Source organism: Anneissia japonica, unplaced genomic scaffold, assembly GCF_011630105.1.
Source record: "Anneissia japonica isolate Jap-2015-1 unplaced genomic scaffold, ASM1163010v1 scaffold550_len331619_cov169, whole genome shotgun sequence".
NCBI lineage: Eukaryota > Metazoa > Echinodermata > Crinoidea > Comatulida > Comatulidae > Anneissia > Anneissia japonica.
Window position 1 is genome coordinate 184,077 of NW_022731233.1, and position 19,738 is coordinate 203,814.

The 19,738-nt window shown below is 34.6% G+C and overlaps 2 protein-coding genes across 2 annotated transcripts in view; one reads left to right on the forward strand and one right to left on the reverse strand.

Annotated features, from left to right (window-relative positions):
• Nucleotides 1–2,170: 2,170 nt before the first annotated feature.
• LOC117115283 (bromodomain-containing protein DDB_G0270170-like) lies at nt 2,171–16,716 on the reverse strand (the record flags this gene model as incomplete). The annotated part of the gene is given in 3 exon segments (XM_033259007.1): nt 2,171–6,167; nt 8,479–8,719; nt 14,729–16,716. Coding segments are annotated over 3 exon segments (2,426 nt in total), but the record flags the coding sequence as incomplete, so codon positions are not given.
• Nucleotides 16,717–17,206: 490 nt separating this feature from the next.
• The window catches only part of LOC117115285 (coiled-coil domain-containing protein 105-like), a 3,218-nt gene continuing 686 nt past the window's right edge, over nt 17,207–19,738 (forward strand). Inside the window, exons 1-3 of the mRNA XM_033259008.1 lie at nt 17,207–17,977; nt 18,374–18,478; nt 18,611–19,090. Coding sequence (XP_033114899.1) covers nt 17,585–17,977; nt 18,374–18,478; nt 18,611–19,090 — 978 coding nt within the window. The 5' untranslated portion in view covers nt 17,207–17,584. The remainder of the gene's footprint in view (nt 17,978–18,373; nt 18,479–18,610; nt 19,091–19,738) is intronic.

Below are 19,738 nucleotides of genomic sequence, written 5' to 3' on the forward strand. Positions count from 1 at the left end.
TTCTATATGGGGAGTGGGGTGGGTGTGGTAAATTACTAACCGGGAAATGAGGATTGTATGTTATTATTATTATTATTATTATTGTTATTATTATTATTATTATTATTATGATGTTGTAATGATGTTGTTTGTACTGTTCTTTAATGTTATTAAAGAGGGTCCTGAATATCAGTTAATCTACTGGGCTAAACTAGAAGGGCTACCCTCTTTAAAAATAAAAAAAAATAAAAAAATAAATACCCACTCTGACCCAAGACCCCTGTTACGCGCCTGGTGTTAGCGCCAATATGTGCACTTGTGCGGACAGGAGATGTGCCCACCCCCCTGAATCTGGAAACCTTGTTTTTGCAAAATAAATTGATGCAATTTGCTATTATAGGCCTAATCAATAAATTCCTCATCAACCGATATAACCTTGAACATTCTTGGAATTGACATAACATTACTGATGTCGTACACACCCTTCAGTGTGAAATGTGGCTTTCTTTGCAAGCACATCTAACATCTAAGGAAAGAAGAGCTTAGATTGGTACCAGATAAAATAATTTTATCATCAACATTAATACATCATGCTAATTTTCATCTTTGTAAGTGCATAATACAGTGCAAATTATTTCTGTGACAGTCTTTTGAAGTGTGTAAAGCTCCATTTTATCCCATACATAGTAAAAATATTGGGGATGATACAATGGACCATCCCCCCCCCCTTGTCAAATATTGGGGGATATATCCCCCGGGATCTACGCCTATGACTGTCCTACGTGGCATATCCAATAAACAACAGGGGACTTAATGGACCAGCACACCGGGATAAACCCTTACTCTTCTCGAAGAATGTACTGGTTTCTTTAAAGTGCACACGAGCCAAAATGCGTACACTGGGCCTACGGTTTAAAGTCCTTATCCGAGAAGACTTGTTCCACCACCGGAAGCCTTGGCGAGTGAGCCGTTCGAACCAGCGCCGATATTAGAGTTGAAGGTTACGGTGCCCCTGACTGAACTTGCAGTTTTCATTGCATTCAAATAGATACAGGCTGTTGCATTGTTGTCTTACGACCTTTTCCCATCTACTGGGTATTGTAACGTAATATTTCGCGATACCAAACAACAGTACAAATGCAAAAATGATTAGTAATTTGAACGATCCCACTTTAAAAAACATAAACATCTTTCTAGCTCATCCAGACCCTTTGGCATCTCTTACTACCTATGGTTTGCAAAAACGTTTGGGTGTTTGCAAGTTCTAATGAACACCACCAGGGCGTTATAAAGTACACAATCTTACCATCGGGATAATCATGTTGCTAATTATTATGAGCAAAAGTGAATATATTATAAAATGTCAAGTGAGTCACAGCGAATTTCTAACAAAAATCCAAGTTTGATCATCGTCTCGACGAAGGCATTAATCGTCCTGTCTCTATTGAATCTTCGATTAAAATGTAAAACAAATGTAAATGTAAAATGTTCAAACAATTGAAAATGTATTAGTGTCAATCTCAAATAATCTAAATAATGAACTGTTATTGTAGTGTGAAGCTTGAATGAATGGTTAATTGACATTGAGCCACATACCAAACCATCACCATCCTCACTACAGTCATCATCAAAATCAAGACAATCATTTTTATATCGTCATCACCATCACCACATTCACAATCACCACCATCACCCCAACCATCATCACCATCACCTGGCTACCAACACTCTGTGTGTGTGTGTGTATTAATATATATATATATATATATATATATATATATATATATACAAATATAATATATTTCAAATAGTCTGCAAAAACCTCTTAAAAACACCATTTTATTATGAATAACAATGCAACTATTTCTGTGATTTGTGACCGCCACCATCAAAAGCAGGACAGGTTTCTGCTGAAGCAAAGGTTATACACAAATTACCTCAAGTAAATGCCAACTCAGACAGCGTCGGCCAATGCAGCCCGACGCGATATGTTGTCGCGTCGGGTCGGGTCTGTGTGAGTTGAACGCAGACGCGATGGTGTGCGTCGGGGGCAGTCGCATAGTAGAATATTAAACGTGTTTAATATTTCTCACGACGGCTTAAGACTGTCCCCGACGATAAATCGGGTCGGGCTGCATCGGCCGACGCTGTCTGAGTTGGCCTTAACATGTAGTCCATAGGATGCACACTATGCCAATTTATGTGGGCCTATATTACAAATATATTCATAAAGCATTTCAGTACAATATAACAACTTATATACAGGCTTCAAAAATATTATATTAACATGATAAAGTACTGAGATCTATGTAAATGATTATATTATTACTATTTCATAATTACAGTAATTACAAATAGTTTATCAATACCAAGTATTGTTAGTTTAAGGATTCTGTACTATCTTGATCAAGGCTTTCATCAAATCATATCAAATTAGTATTAAAATTATAAATATAAGTATGTACAAAGTTAAAAGTCTAATATAATAAATAATATTACTCAATTATACATATATTCTGTAGTGCTATTTCATGTAGATCACCAAGCTGTTATCTATTTCACTAGTTATTGGATACATTTTTCTCCTTACTAAAATATTTCATTACGTGCTGTCAGCACCAGATCAATTTAAGGCCAACTTGGACAGCGTTGTACGACTTGGTCAGACATGAATTGAGTGTCTGTGAGTTTAACACTGACGTGATAGATCTGCATTGGGAACTGTCACGTTCTACAATATTAACATGTTTGGTATTCTCACAATGTTGTAATACACAGGTGGGCAAAGTGGGGCCCACTGGCCACGAAGTGCCCGCCAGTGATTCTTTTGCGGAGAGCGAAAATGAATTACAAAGCTTGTGTTTGACCCGCCAATCACCTCTGGCTAGAAAAAACCTTGTTTTTTGCGGCTCGGCACTGATTATTTGTATCAAAAATTCACTTTGGCACTCCGAATAATTTTAATGCCCACACCCCATCATAATACTACTTCGACAAAAAATTTCGTCAGACTGTGTCCTACGATTCTCTCTGGGTTGGTCTTAAAGTGGACACAAGCAGTACGACCGGTCTCGGATTTGACGTCACAAGCAGTCAAAGCTCAAATCATTATTGCCCCAATAAATGCATTCATTGGTTTAACCAAAAAATAATACAGTGTCTCAATTCATTAATATACAACTAATTAATAATTTATGTCAGTGCACTATACATATTTATTACAATTATTAGTTATTATTTAAACACTAGTTTTTACATACAGTTATATGCAAATGATGAAGTTAGCAGGCTGTGGTAAAATGCAATATTGCATCTTCCCTACAATACATATTACAAGTTAAAAAACTTAAATTACAATTAAGATCAAGGCATTAAGATATTAGAGTAACCTGCCACCCTCATCAAAAATTAACAAAACTTATGATATGGATTAGTAACAGATACTTTACTACACCAAGTCTACATTTTAAAAACCTGAATAATTAGGATTGACTATTTTTCAGTAGAATTGTTTTATTACCTCAATACAAAATAATATGGCAAATAATAAAATAAATGTCCAAATATTTGAATAGGGAATACAAAAGGTAGTTTGTGAAAACATAATGGCCTCCATATTGGGGATGGAGAGGTTAAAACAGGCACATTTGGTATGGATTAAAGGCACATGCATTTTTATTGCATTTTCTTGTACGAAACTGCATTGGATTGAAATTTTTTAACCTTTCAAGGTTTATTTTCTACAATTGCATTCTAAAAATAATATATAGTACATACTAATAATGTGTAATTTATAGCACATAATTATTGTGATGGCTGCTTCTATAAGCCTCCCAGTCAGTTCTTAAATAGCACTACTATAATTCTATTCTACATTAATTCCACAGTCATGCATCGCCAAGCCGTTGGCCGAGATGTATTCCTGTTTCTTGCGCTGACCGGAAGTTCAAATTTGAGAGTGATCACTTTGCACCTCGAATATCTTTCATATTGAGGTTTAAGCGGGTTTAAGGAACATATGTGGCTGTATGTAGCTGCTGCAGGTCTCATGGCCCAGCATAAATTCCGCGGGTCTCATGACCCAGCATAAATTTCTAAATTGAATGAGGACAAATAAAGAATTACTATTATTACTACTATTGTTACATACAAGCTCCTTTCAACACATTCAGAAAAAGTGCTTTGCACATTTGAACAAGGTGATTAGTGGCAGCGCCAGCAGGGATAAGCTAGAGTTCCTATATGGAGAGAGTTGCGACATGAGCGGTTCAGGTCATGTGACTACTGGCCGCCCTCTATCTGCCATCTTGGTGCCAATTGATCAAGTCAGTGGTGCGTAGCCAACAAAAATAAGATAAGCTTCGAGGCAAAATTATTGAACTCATGTTACTTAAAAATCCATAACTCCGTAACTAAGAATTGTATGACTTTTTTTTCTGGAAATGTTCTTAAAAGACTATTCTACACCATTATATAAGTTTTAAGAAATGAAAAAAATATTTTGACCTCTGCCACAAAATGGGAAAAGAAGAGCCTATCTAAATAGTGTATTAAAATAGGCCTTTGCAGTACAGTACGTAGGTAGGTAGTACTAGACTAGGCCTAGCTAGCTATAAAAGTAGCGTAGTACTTTTTCAGTTACCATATGACTTACGGATTTTTCTTATTATATACTACTAGTTATTTTGGAGATACCCTCGTACTGGGACCCTAGCTGAGGCGTGCCACAAACACCCATTTACTATACAAATTTCTAAGTTGTCCAGTGAAAAGGCCTAGGCCCAGTCGCCTACTATTTTATGAGCCGAGCAAATGCGATGTTGTACGACTAGCTAACTGCATGTAATATAATAATTAATAATGGCATATTGAGAATCAATTTCTTTTGGAATTTTGTTATAAATTTCAAACAATGTTGATTAACAGATATTTACTATCAAATGACATAAAATTTCTTATTAATATTTTTATTTATTTTTTTCAATTGTCTATTATTTTTGCAATCGCCACACTGCAGCATAGGCTTTGCGTTTACTCATGCATGCAAGGCACCAAAATGACTAACCAGCAGCGTCTCATGTCGCAACTCTCTCTCTAGAGGAACTCTAGGAAGGGCTTGGGCCTTTTGCTGTTGCATGCAACTTGAGAATGTCGGATTAAAAGTGGTTAATTTTCTCATCCAATAATCTTACCATTGTAAACAATTATCTCTCCCTATTTTTAGGTAGTGTGAATTACATTAATATTTCTAAATATTTCAGAGTTTTCTATGTTAAGGCCTAATTGTTATGTACATGCAAGACAAGGTAAACATGATTTACAAGGGCTTAGAGAGATCATTTAAAGGGAATAGCAAGAATCAATTCAATAAAAAAAAAACATACAGTTCTGAAACCTTTATACACTATGTACAGTATTGTAAGTCTTTGTAGACAGTGATATTTTATTCAGTAAAACAGTCCATCAAGTTGTAAAATTAGTATGCCGACTTAAAAGTTCAACAAAAAGTGGTTTATTCCTGCTTGAACTCTGAAAGTTAAAATTTGCTCATACTGGTATCTGCTCCTGGCCTTACTTTTAGCGTGAGTCGTGTTTCAAGTGCAACTCTGCACCATCTACAGGACTTCTTATCTTCACCTGATGTAACCAGATTACAGCGCCTCGATGAACTTTCAATGGGCTTTCCGTTCGGAGTGTCAATCAAACTTAACAACTGACCAATCAAAACAGAGCTATGAATATGTGCATATCAAGCACATAAACGGGTGTTTGCATATGTTTTTACACTATCATTTTGTGGGACCATAGCAACAATATCCAAGGGGCGTGGCCTAGCAGAAATGTCCATTCTTTAGCGTACAGTAGTGTCTAATGCCCTGTTTTGGAACAATAGTTGACTTTTATATTATTGCTAAGTTGTGCAGTAGGTCACAGTAAATTGTCAGGTGGAAGATACAATTTACAATGTCTGAGAACGTTTATTATGTGCAACTAAAACAGCATCGCTGTGTTTCCGCTTGACCATCCTGAGAAGAGATCAGAGTTTGTTTCAGGTACAGCTTCAATCTGCTCATCTTCAATTACTTCTTTTGGTGCTGGTGAAGGTGTTGGGACATCCTGATTCCGTTTCTCTTCGATTGTGCTCATGTATGCCTTTTGTAAATAGCTTGGAACGTAGCCTTGGAGACCTGCATGGAAAAACAAACATGATATTCTGATTATTCGGATTTAAATAATGGTACTAACTATTATTACTTATTTAAAATGGTAGAATGAGAGGCAACAATTTTTGACTTACTTTCAATGCTTAAGATGTTTTAACTACAGTATTGTATTGTACTGTATTTAATATAAAAAAAAATGTAACTGCAGTATAACTTTTTGTTAATACTTATTCACAATTTCTGTTTTAATTTCTTACTGTATGTCTCAAATGTTGATATTCAATTGATGTATTTTATGAACACTAAAGTTTCATTAAGAAGTTTTTGATTCAAATTTTTAGAAACAAATGACTTTCACAATGTTTCGCTGATAGTTCAGTAGACTACATATGAAAATGAAAGCCTGGTACCAATGTTACATTAGTAGTTATTGAGGAGCATGAAATCTAGGAACACAGGCAGCCTCCAATACGATCAGTCATAGAACATAGAAGATGCATTTCTGTATTACTAAAGTACCAAACAAGGTTTTCTTATGTTGAAATGTATACTCTCTTTAGTCCATAGTGGCAGACAGACTTCAGACTAATATTGTAGTTACTGGTCCAGCAACTAAAAGAGCAGTGCACTGGAGGCTGTGTAGGCCCTAGTAAGAGGGTGAAGCACTTTATGCTCTGATGATATATAATGGAATATGAGACATCTTCAATATCATTTCCAAACACTTTTAATGCTGGTACTTGTTCAGTATGCATTCGAAGCATGTAATTTTTAACAGCATATTTCCCAAGGTTAATTATTTTAAGTAGAAGTGACAATGTAATACATGACAATAAATGATTATGGGTATAAAAAAATGCCAAATTATAAAAATCAATAGTGATTCTATGAGTAGATACTTACCTGGATAAACCGACAAATTGGCAATGCTCTCTCACAAGAGAACACCCCTCGAAAAATAACAGTAGCGAGAATAGGCAATTATTTGGTTTATCCAGGCATTAGTTATTCACGAAGTAGACTAATTCATTCTTAAGTAGCATTCCCACAATGAATATTTTCAGCATAAATTTTAATAGTAAATTACGATTCCAATACTCAAAAGATCAACAAATTAGATTAACAAATTAATTCCTACAAGTAAAGTTTCCAAGAATGAACATTTTAGACTTTACTTACTTTAATTAAAATATTAAACTTTAGACTTTACTATAGCTGATTACAATATCATATTAAAAGGATTAACAAAATTAGATTGTATGATATTTTACTGGGTTACAGTAATTCTGCCCTTACTGTACAATGAAAGTCATCAAGTCAATCTTTAAATATAAAAGCACTTTATTAAATGATTTCTAAATAATGCAAAAGATCAGTTAGTTGATTCTGCTTATTGAGTTTGATTTGGGTGTTTTTTGTGTACTGATGTGAACCTGTACTATACAGTAAAAAAACTAAAATACAGTACACAATATATTATCTGATCCCTCTCATGGATAGTAAGTACTTCTAATATAAGACACGAACATTAATAATACTGTAATAATGAAAAAAGCAATGAAGTGGATTGCCATCATGTAAAGTAAACAAGTTGCTTATTATTATAAACAATGTTTAATGGGTTGAGTGAATTTTACTGTTCTAATAGTTTTTTTTTTTTTTAGTGGAAAACCATAGAGTACCACAGTCGTGTCGTCACAACACCAGGTGGCGCCCTCTGGACGTTGGTTACTGTTCATTACACCTGAATAACATGGTTTAGAATAGGCTTTCTGGAATAGGCATTTTAAAACCTAATAATTTACCACCAAAATGTACTAGAAACACAAAAAGCTCGCATTTTTATATTAGTTATCGAACACACATGTAATCATTAATTAACATTTACAAAGAAAAATTAAGTTACAACTTCTTAATAATTAAGTTAGAAATTGGGATCAATGGTTCGTCAGTGGAGAAAATGGCGTCAGTTGAATTCATTTTGTGTGGCCGATAGCAACGGAGTATCACAAGGTATCCTGACGTAACACTGTAGTACTCTATGGGCAAGGTTCTTCAATTTTCACAGTGCATTCCTCATGCACCCTTGGCTAAACTGCTGACATTACAATAAATCTGATTATTCTCAAGAAAAATTTTTTATAGAAGATTTTTAGTTGTAGCAAAAAACACACAGTACTACCCTGAAGTGGCTAAAAGAAGACATTTCTGGGCAGCTAACTGTACATACAGTACAGTTTGAGTTTTCAACAGAATAGTCTCAAGCCTGCAAAATTCATGAAACTTGGAATCTCCGAGATTACTACCAGGTATTTAACTACTGTACCGGACCCACCTTTGTTTCCTATTGAGGTATTGCTTTTGAGACCTCCATCGACTGACTTATCCTCCTCCACATCATCATCTTCATTGATGTCAGTAGAACTCTCAGTTAGTTCTTGCGTATCTGAATCTTGAATTAATGTTAGATTTTCTGAATCATCAGCAGATTCAAGTTCGTCAAAGTACTGGTTTGCAGATAATTCTGAAGCGTATTCAAAGGTGACGCTTAGTTGTTGATTAAACATGACTGAGTTCTGAAATAAAATTATAAAAAAATATAGTATAGTTAATTCTTACATATTAAAATAAGTTACAATATGTTGGTTGCTAATCTAGCATGGCTACCTCCAGGTCAGGATCTCATAATGTGCATCCAAACATACAATACTCACCCCTGGTATTTTCTTTACTTGGCAGAATACTGAAAATTGGGTCGGTGACCTTTCAAATGTTGTTGTACTGTACTGTAACTGATTGTTGGTTAATTTTTTTATTCTTTTCCAAGTTTAGTTCCAGCAGGGTGGCACCAGCGGGGCCGGGACAGGGCCCCGTCGGTGAGAAAAGAAAAATTATGTTATATGTATTTTGGACATATTTATTACTGTAGACTTCCTAAATTGTAGACCCCTAAATTGTGAAAATTGTAGGGGGCTTCGCCCCCTGGACCACTTTTGGATACATTTTAAGTGACGCTTGACCATGCCCACATTACTCTCGTCGGGGAAATCTTTGACCTACTCGGGGAATCGCACCCCGCAGCCCTGTCGGAGACCTCCAACCCCCGACAGGGGAACCCTGGCGTCACCCCTGAGTCCCAGCCCTACATTTTACAGTAGGCCTACTTAATTACATTTTTATCAGATCAGTAACAAGATGGTCTGAATCATCTAGCTAAACCTCTTGAGGAGGTTACTTCTCTGGGGTTGCGTAGGGCCCCATTAGTGTAATGGAGATAAGGCATCTTCTGCTGTGGCATAATTTGTTTCAACGCATATTTTGATTTTTTTTTTTTTAAAGTTTTGTTCCTCAAAAGGACCTGCTTGGCCTATTTGGAGGCCATGGTCCTGGTAGAAAATTCTGATAAATTTTCCGGGACTGACTTTAGAGGGGGGGGGGGGGGGAAACCTGGTGTGGGGGGGGAGGAAACCTGGTGTGGACCCAATATACTAAATTTTGATTTAAATACAGTAGAACCCCTATTAAGGGGACACCTTCGGGACCAAAAAAAAGTGTCCCCTAAGTAGAGGTTGGCAACTCTGTTAAAAGATACATTACACTTCCCCTCATTTTGTGTCCAAAAACATTGTCCACTTAATAGGGGTGTCCCAATAGAAAGGGTTCTACTGTATGAAGAAAAAAATACAGAGAATGACATTGCCATTAAAATTTCATACTGTACAGTGCTTCAGCCCCAAACATGATGAGTCGGGGAGCTCAGTTAAAAGACCTAACAACTGCAGTACCTGCTACTATACAGGCCGCCTGCAGCAGCTAACTAATCAATCGTGATTCATAGCTTGTTATTGTTTCTCACATGTGAGCTTATACAGTACAGTAAGTGTACATAAACCAATATTTTTCTCACATCCGTATGGTCCAATAAATTATTGGATTTCTAAATTGACCAGAAGAAACTAGTTTATTTCTACTCATACAGTGTTTTGATTTTAAAGACAAACATCTGAACAAAAACTGTTCAAAGAAGCATCTAATTGCTACAGTATGTTAAGTTTACAGATGTAGTGCTTTGTACATAAAATTACATGTCATTTTTTAAAATTATTATTTGTGCAGTAATCTATGATATTGCTAAACACGGCAGACACTGCAAACCTCTACCTTCATCATTCAAAAAACTAAATAATATAATGATAAATCTTTACATGTACAGTACTATAGAGGCTACCAATAGACCAAATAAAAAATATTGGAATTAAAAATAATTCATTTTTTGGGTAAAAAGTTGTTAAAACCTACTTCATCCAAACACCTTCATAATGATTATATGTATAATAGAGCACACAAAAAGACCAAAAAAAAAAAAAAAATGTTTTTAATCATTTTTTGTGTAATTCCTTATGCTCCATAATACATTAATTATCAATGGGTTTGTATGATTTAGGCAGAGGTTTGCAGGTTTGCGTAAGGTGTTTCACAAAAAGTAAACTTTTAACCCCAAAAATGGATTATTATAGCTACAGTACTGAATTTTTTTAAATATGGGCATTTGGTACTCTTTAATCACATAGTGGTTTGAATGATGTAGGCAAGGTTTGCGGTGTTCTACAATAGGCCTACTCTCTACTGTACCTGTCTCTTATACACATCTAGATGTGTATAAGAGACAGCCTTTCAAATGTTGTTGTACTGTACTGTAACTGATTGTTGGTAATTTTTTTATTCTTTTCCAAGTTTAGTTCCAGCAGGGTGGCACCAGCAGGGCCGGGACAGGGCCCCGTCGGTGAGAAAAGAAAAATTATGTTATATGTATTTTGGACATATTTATTACTGTAGACTTCCTCCTAAAGCCTGTGTTTTGCGTGTAATACTAAACCACGGCAGTGTTCCACAGCAGGAAGAGGTTAAAGATTCTCCTTTCACATTTTATAACTTTTAAATACAACATTCCTTTAGTTAAATATTTTTATCGTTTATAAATTACCTAATTGCACGATTTACTTATACTGAAACCCTGTCTAGATAGATTCTGTTGTCCCAGCACTGAAGACTACGGTACACTATTGTAATGCAAATGTTTTGATTAATTTTTGTGTTGTGACAATAAAATATTCATAAGTGTTTAGTACTACAGTAAACCACTGTGTCTATCTTCTTCGAGTGAAATCGACACCATGCCTGTCTGCAAATTTGCGGTTCCAACATGGAAGAGATTTGGCATATAGCAACATACTGTAAACATTTTCCAAAGACAAGACTTTTGTATACCTTGTTTTACAAACTATATTTTAAAAAGATCTCCAGGGGGAGATAAAAAAAAAAAAAGAAAAAAAAAAAGAAAATTATCGTATCTAGTAGACGGAGGAGGAAATAAAATTTAATTTATGGATGAAATTTGAAAAAAAAAACAATTCGTGTCTGGACATAAACAGTAATACTGTATGTGCCCTTAGGCTTCATAGCAATCCCATTGTTGTATGAAGAATGTGACATGGTTATGTCAACATTTTAAAGTAAATGGAGAGATACAGTATATTATTCAATTCAGAGAAAAATATTTATTTTTAGGCAAAGCAGCAACGAATGGGAAAAAATGGGGGAAAATATACATTGAAAGCAGGAGCATTAACAGGCCAAATACAACACTGTATTTTATTGAAATTAATTTGATCAGCCGGTGGTGAGTTCTCAAAATAAAGTCCAGGTAAATGTTTTTATCTAGAGTACAGTAACTGTAACTAAATTAGTTTACTTCACCAAAAATTTCTGTCCGCGAATCCGCAATGAACACTTTAATGAAAAACATTAAATACCAATAGAATTGAGTAAAGTGAAGTCAATTTATGAAGAACCAAAAAAATGCAGTGCAGTCCTATATCAGTTCCTGATGATGAATGATAAAGGTTGAAATAATCAATGGTAGGTCACATCATAGAGAAAGTAGAACAGACTCTATGGTCACATCAACAATGTCTTTTTAAGACCCTATAGTATTTCATTCATTAAAATTTTTATCATGCGAAATACTTTAAAGATATAAAGTTTGGCTTTTTTTTAATTGAAAGTTATGTTTGTGGAGATACTAGCCAGACACAATAAGTCAACCGTAAAGTATGATGTCAATGTCACAGTGAAAAATGGAAAGTGGTCATGACTAATACTATATCCATAGTGGTGGGCAGAGAAGGACATGCTGTTTAATAAAAGGCTACAAAAGAATAGAAGACTTTGTAATGTGTGAGGTACAGGTATGCATGAAAGGGAACAATACTATTCTGAATCACGTCAGTAAATGGATGAATGATTTTAGAAACACCCTTATTTGTCTAACCTCTTAGTACATGGAGGTGTTTTGTAAGTGTTGATAGTACTCCATGCTACCGAAATGGGTATTCCTTAAAATACAAACAACTATATTGAAGAATAGTAAATTGTTCAAGTTAAACAATTAATTTGCGGTTTGCAATGAATAGAGCAATCTATTCTAAATGTTGAGATACTCTCAACACATCCGTTCAAGTCAGAAGTATTTACATAGTATACCTCAAATTTATACTACCGGTATATTTTTTTTAAAATGATTTTCAAAGTGTCCATACAGTATGAAGTATAATTAACAGTAAACAGAACATTGACTATCTACTGTACCGTACCTGGTACCCCATATTATTTGTAGGAGTACGGTAGTACTACTGTACAAATCAAAAAATAATAATGCATCAATTTAAAATTATTCAAAGGCACAGTTTTTAACCACTCAGAATTTTGTCATGAAAATAGTTTTTTTTTTAAATAACTTTAAATCATTGTTGTGTTGGTGAATTTTTTTATAAAACGGGGGAGTCCATTTAAAGGAGTGGCAGAATATGAGAAGGTTTATTTTTTCAATAGGTTTTGCATGAGGGACACATTTTTTTATAACCATATTAATTCAGAGATAAGACTTTCTAATTATACTTGAAAATATGAACAAACTGATAATTAGCACATTGCAGATGAGATAACTGTGCATCAAACAAAATTATCAAGGAGGGGTTGATAGAATTTCAAAAGGTAGGCCTATTATCAACTAAAAAAAGAACATTATCAAATCTTATCACTTTGACATTTGGGTTATTCTTTTCAGACACGTACCTTATCTTATCAATATTTCATCTTGAGCAGTTTTTTACTAACTGTATGATTTCATTTTGTGTAAATATTGTATCCAATGTAATGGAATTGTCTGATGTTCAATTAAAGTCAGATTTCATGTTGTACAGTATATGTACAGTAAATATAGTGCCAAACAAATCTTTAGAATATGAACTTCAAAATAAAAAAATCATAGCCATAATTATTTATCTGTGGCTCTCTGAAAAGTGATAAATGTATTAAAATTTAAAGAGTTCTAATTCAACTGTATATTTAAATTTTGAGGTTTTCCCAATTTGTCTTGTGGAAGGATATTTACATACATTTTACAGTACTTATTAAATAATTAATTTATAATCACTGTATAGTAAAAAAAAACAAGTACTGTATGGCTTGATTGTCAGTTTTAAATGTTCTTATGCAACTTTTCAATAAAAAAAAAAGTAATTTTTTAATTACTTTTTGTGTCAAATGTTTTTAAGTGTTTTATTATTAAATTGTTGTTAGTATATGCTACCTTAAATGGTAAACAATTTGCTTCCAGTAGCATACAGTACGTACAGTAATAATATTCAGACCAATTTAATGAACATAAAATAACATCAACATTCTCTCTGTATAAAATACAAACCTCCTATGGAAGTTGTAAAAAAATAGTAGGCCTACCTATACAAATACTATCTATTGAACTAAAGGGTAGATGGTTGAGGCAAGAACGAGGTAGTACATTACAATTCTGTTGGAATGCAGTAGGACAAAGGACTTGAATTGTTCAATGGTAAATTAATTCAGTTTGCAAAGTGACCCTTATTATTGTACTGTGACTGACATGACGTGATGAAATGGTTTTTTGTTAAAGTATCAGTAAAATACAGTTCACACTCCAATTCAAGACCACCTAATTTTTGACCTGAAAATTTTGAGTAGTGTTGGGGTTTTGGTTTCCAAAGAGGATTAACTTTGACATTATTTTGTGTTAAAAGACTGAAGGTTGTTAATTGGTAATTTGAAAAAAGTGGTCTTAGTTGAATTAGTTAGAGAGTGGTTTAACTTTGTGTTAAAAGTACACTACTTTGAAAAAGTTGGTACTGTACATTGAAGAAGTGGTCTTGAACTACTGTACAAAGGTGTCTCACATTGGAGGGCGCAGAGTACGAAGTGCTATCTGCACATACAGTATACAAAGGTGTGAATTTATCATACCTTCCTAGATACTGTACGTGAAATAAAAGTGTTGTGTTCACAAAATTGAAATTAGTCTACAGTACATAGTGTACAATGATCAATTAAATTTAAATATTTTGATGAGGAAGGAAATAATGATACACATACAGTACAGCTTCACTGTTGGTTTTGAAAATATTGGGACACATAAAGTTGATTCTACCAACCACTAAAAAATGAATGAAAATAATATAAGCAATAAAAACAATATATAAATGTCTATTTACCTTTGTTTTCTTTATATCTGGGCTATCATCACTTTTCAAAATAGACGGCTTTCCTGTATATTCATTCTCCCCGATAAACTCTACTGAGGTTAATTTCTTTACAACTCCTTTCTTTTTTTCGCTATCATTTTTAACAACTGACACATCCCTTGGTTTTTCGTTAACTGTTTTATTAATTATTTCATCTGACTTTTGCTCCACTGGTGTGAGTTCAATATCATCAATGTTTGAAACGGGCAGTTGATCTTCCTCTACCATTCCGTTCTCCTTTTGTAATGGTACTACATCCGATATTTTATTTTTCGATAAATCAGTAACAGGTAATTCACTTGTTTTACTTTTTCTTTTACTATCTTGTTCTGTTTTTTCTCCAGAAGTTCCTTTTACTTTATTTGGCGACTGCCTTTTATTTCTTTCCGGTGATATTAATATTGGAGTGTTTTGATTACGCTCAATTTCTGTTTTTGCAGAGGAGCTTGATTGTTTATTGGTATCAATATCTTCTACTTGACCTTTAATTTTCAAAACATCATCTAATATAGGAGCCTTTTTCTTTTTCTTATTCCTTGGTGGTGGTATCGGGGAATCTTCAACATTGTTTTGCTGTGGGGGCATTGATGAGGGAGGTAGTTTTAACTTCTCATTACTTGCAGATGATTTTGAGCTTTTGCTTCCTACATTGTCAGTTGCCGTCTTGCTTCTGTCGTTGAATTTTTTTCTGTTACCACTACTACCTACTGCTTTGTTTGAATCTGAGTGTTTCTTGTACCTATTTGCAGGTACACTACTGACACTAGAATATATGGAACCTGAGTTTTCCTTCATATTATCTCTGTTCCCTGCACTGTAGCTAGATGGCACATTTTGACTTTGTTCATACTCCATTCTAGTTGTCATTTTATTATCAACTGGTCGGCCTATATGGGCACTTTCAATAATCTCAAAATTAAAAGGAGACAACTTTGATAATGGACTTAAAGGAACATCCTTTCCTAAGTCAATAAGCTCACTTGCAGACAGATCTGGCTTATTCTTTTTCTTCTTTTGCAGATCGATATTTTCTCTATTTGGAATGATTGTAACTTTTGGTACTGGATCATCTGGATCAACATGATCCATTCTGTCTGATACTTTTATACCCATTTTAGAGCTTGATGCATGATGGTTAGTTGTGTACGAATTGCTTTTAACGGCATGTTTTACATTTTGTGATTTTACAGAACTAGCAGTAGAATTAGTTTTAGTAGAGTTAACCAGTTCTGTATTTGCCAAGTTCCGATCCAAACTTTTGCTCCTTGGACCTTTGTTGCGCTGATGAATACTCCTTGATTCTCTTGGTACATCTAAAAGATTTTCCTGGGATGAAGATTTAAATCGTCCAAGAAGTTCACTTACACTCAACTGCTTTTTGTCAGCTATATCACTTTCATCAATAGACTCCTTACTTTTATCCGGAATATCTAAAACTTTGCATTCGTTTGAATTACTATTCTTTGTGTGATTTAATGTTTTTTCTTTATTTGTTGACTTTGCATTGACATTGGGTTCAACAGGTACACTTTCTAAATTATTTATTCCTGATATAAAATGAGAATTCGGTCTTGTTTTTGGCTGTGACTGAAATACAACGTCACCATTTCTAGTATTTGAGTTCTTTATTATTATTTCACTTCGTGGCCTGGGCCTAGACTTATTCCTGTCAAGTTTCAGAAAAGGATTGTCTTCTACCGACGTACAATGTTCCTCAGACACTCCATCAACACCTTTTTCTTTTTCCAGGCCTTCATCATTACGTATAGACGTATGAAGTTTATTAGACGCTTTGTTTTTTCCTTCAGAAATTGTTTTTTCAGATATTTTAATGTCAATATCAGGTGTTGTGTTGTCAGCCGATACAATGATGACATTTCTTTCCTCAATAACGCGTTTCCACGGCGGTAGCGCGGCCAACCGGCGTTGCTCAGCTTCAGCGGCCTTCCGTTTTTCCTCTTCTTTCTTTTTTTCTTTTCGATCCAATATTGCTTGTTTCCATGGAGGAATCGACATTTTATACAGTTAATAGATTACAGACTGACTTGAAACATAGAACAAGTTTTAATGGGAAATAAAACTGCTGTTTACCGTCCTTCTGAATGAGAAACACCCTCCTTGCCTCCGCGAATAGGCCCGTCACCTGTGTACTGTAAACATGAAAAATCTATTTTTGATTAAATAATCACTTCCGCCCTCTATGAATTTGGATAACCTAGGTACTCAAACAGCATCAGCTTTTCTATGTTCCTGTATAGATAAAAAAAACCGTTTTATTTGAAATTTAAATAATATATATAATTTAAATTTAAGTATTAGTGTAAAGATAATACAGCAATTGAAATATAATACACATTTGCTACGTAAGTCTTTCTATTTTTTTTACACGGTGTTTGATTGGCTTTTGTGTGTAGACAAAACAATGTACACACGGCAGCGAAATTTACGCCAATTTATTACTATATTGTATTCATAATAGTTACCTATAGTTGACTGCAACAAGGTTATTTACTTTTTCTTAAGAATTAGCCATTATTTTTAAAATGTATTTTCATGAAACCAGAACTAATTGTATTCATGATCGATCGTACTACAGTTATCTAACTTGACCTTTGGTTTCATGCTGATTTCACACACAACAACCGCTGGTGGCGCGTAACAAACTTTCCATGACAACCAGGCAATAGCAACAGACGCATCGATCGACTCATCCACACAACTCAGCTTGTCTGAACCGCTGGAAGAAGTTATGTGTTTCGTATGATGTTGCTGTGATATATTGGAAAATATTTGTTAATTAATGATAACAATACATTTTATTTTATAATGCTTACATCCAGAACTCAACTTCCACTAGCAACTGCAAGCGTTGGACCAGTTTCATGGAGAGATTCGACGATAAAAGAGATAAAGTTTTCTCAGGCTGTGGTTGAGCGAAGCGACAAGAAAGGTCTTGACTGGGGTCGGACAACTGATCCACTTCCGTCACTGCGAGATAACTGTGCACTGCAAAGTAATACAGTGGTCTTGTCTTACGTTAGGGAAACAAGAGCTGTCCTTGTGAAGCTACGAGAAAGCTTCTTGGATACAAATGAAGAAGTTAAATCACTTATACGTGGAAAAGAGGCACTAGAAAAGAAGCTTGAGCATATACGTAAAGATATTGCCTTAAATAAAATAAGTACGGAAGTCAGATCTACAAGACCGTCTAGAGAAAGGGTAAAAACAGTTTACCTTGTTTTTTAGGGGAAAAACCTGCTGCTTTTGATGATAATAAAGTAATAATTGATGATGATTTTGTTTTGACTGTAGAAGTTCTAGTTAGTAAAAATAATGTACAGGCCTAGACCTAGCCTAATGGAACACACTGTCTTCCTCTGCCTTCCTGATTGGGTATTTCCAATGAATGATGATAATAATATATATGTAGGCCTAATACATTTTAATATTGAATCTTGTATTTTTATAATTGTCATTTCTAAATCCTCATTTTATGACAGCACAGTGTCCATTGATTGGTATCCCTATACATTTCACAATTTATTTTCTTATTTAAAAACAACATAGGCCTAGGCCTATGTTTTAAATATACTGTATTTTTAATTTATATTGTAGCCCAGAGATGGAGCAGATGGTTTACTTGAGAAAGAACTACAACATCTATATCATCTTAAAAAATCACTGGAGACCAAGTTGAGGGCAGTTCAAAAACAGCTGCAGGTAAAATATAAAAAATGGTATTATTAATATTTGCATACAGAGCTGGAAAGTTGGCAGAATTCTTGATGAAAAATGTAAGCGATGTGTGTGTTTACTGTTGATTTTTATATCTATTAAAATTTTTTCCCCCAGGTACTTGACATGTGTAGGAAGCGTCTGAATGCAGTTTTACAAGAAAGAAACAGAGTGTTGGATCTCTTGTGCCATGCTGTATCCTCGGTAACTAATGCAAGTCGAATTAGTGGCCGAAATTCCCGAAATAGTAGTGGACGCTCATCAAGACAGGACAAGCTAATGACCTTTGGATCCAATGGGCTTGGCTACACCCAGCAACTAGATGCAAATATGAGAGATACCAGCGATGAACCAAAATCTCCTAGCAATGGCCAAGATCTTGAAGCACAAGAAAATTCTGTCCTAGATCCCTTGGGACCGTTTACCCCAGAAGTAGCAGCGTCTATGGCACAGGCTAGAGAAGCCAGACAGAGATCCGTTTCTCTTAGGAAGGAGATTAAAGAAGCGATTGAAAACACGCACAAATTGCAGAGTGCAGCACACCAAGCTGTCAACAGTGGTCTTAATAGAAAGGTTGCAGAAACTGTCACACTACAGGTAAAAAAAAAAAATTTTGTGAAAATAAAGAGAATGGACCAAAATTTTTTCCAATAAATTGGTATTTCTGTACAGTATATTTATAACTAATAATATTGAAATACAGTACACCCTCCAATACTACTCCGTTGACTACATAAACTCCAATATCATTGTAAAAAATTTATTTCCCCTATATTAGTTTTCATATTCCTCTAATATTTTGACTTGGCCTAAAGTGTAATTTGGTCAATACACATGGTGCCTGGGTCACCAGCATATATTGTAATGGCTTTTGAGATTACTGATAGCATTACCCCAATACAAAAAGGCTTATTTACACATAGCATGCAACAGCATTATTATATTATACTAGATTTATGAATTAAAATCATTTTAATGATGGGGTTAAAGAATATAATAACATAATATTAGGCCAGGGGTTCCAATTTGAAAAAAGCCACTTCAGGAGATCTGTTGAAATGAACATCCTTAACACATCTAATTTTGGTGTGTATGGTGATACTCATTGGCAATGCCTTCCGGGAAACAATTGCTAAGAAAGAGTAAGAAATTTATATCATGAATTTGCGGGAGACGGTCTATTTTCTAAGAGATTTTTTGCTTGCAGGAGAGCTGGAGACCTTATTTTTTTTTTCCGGGAGACTG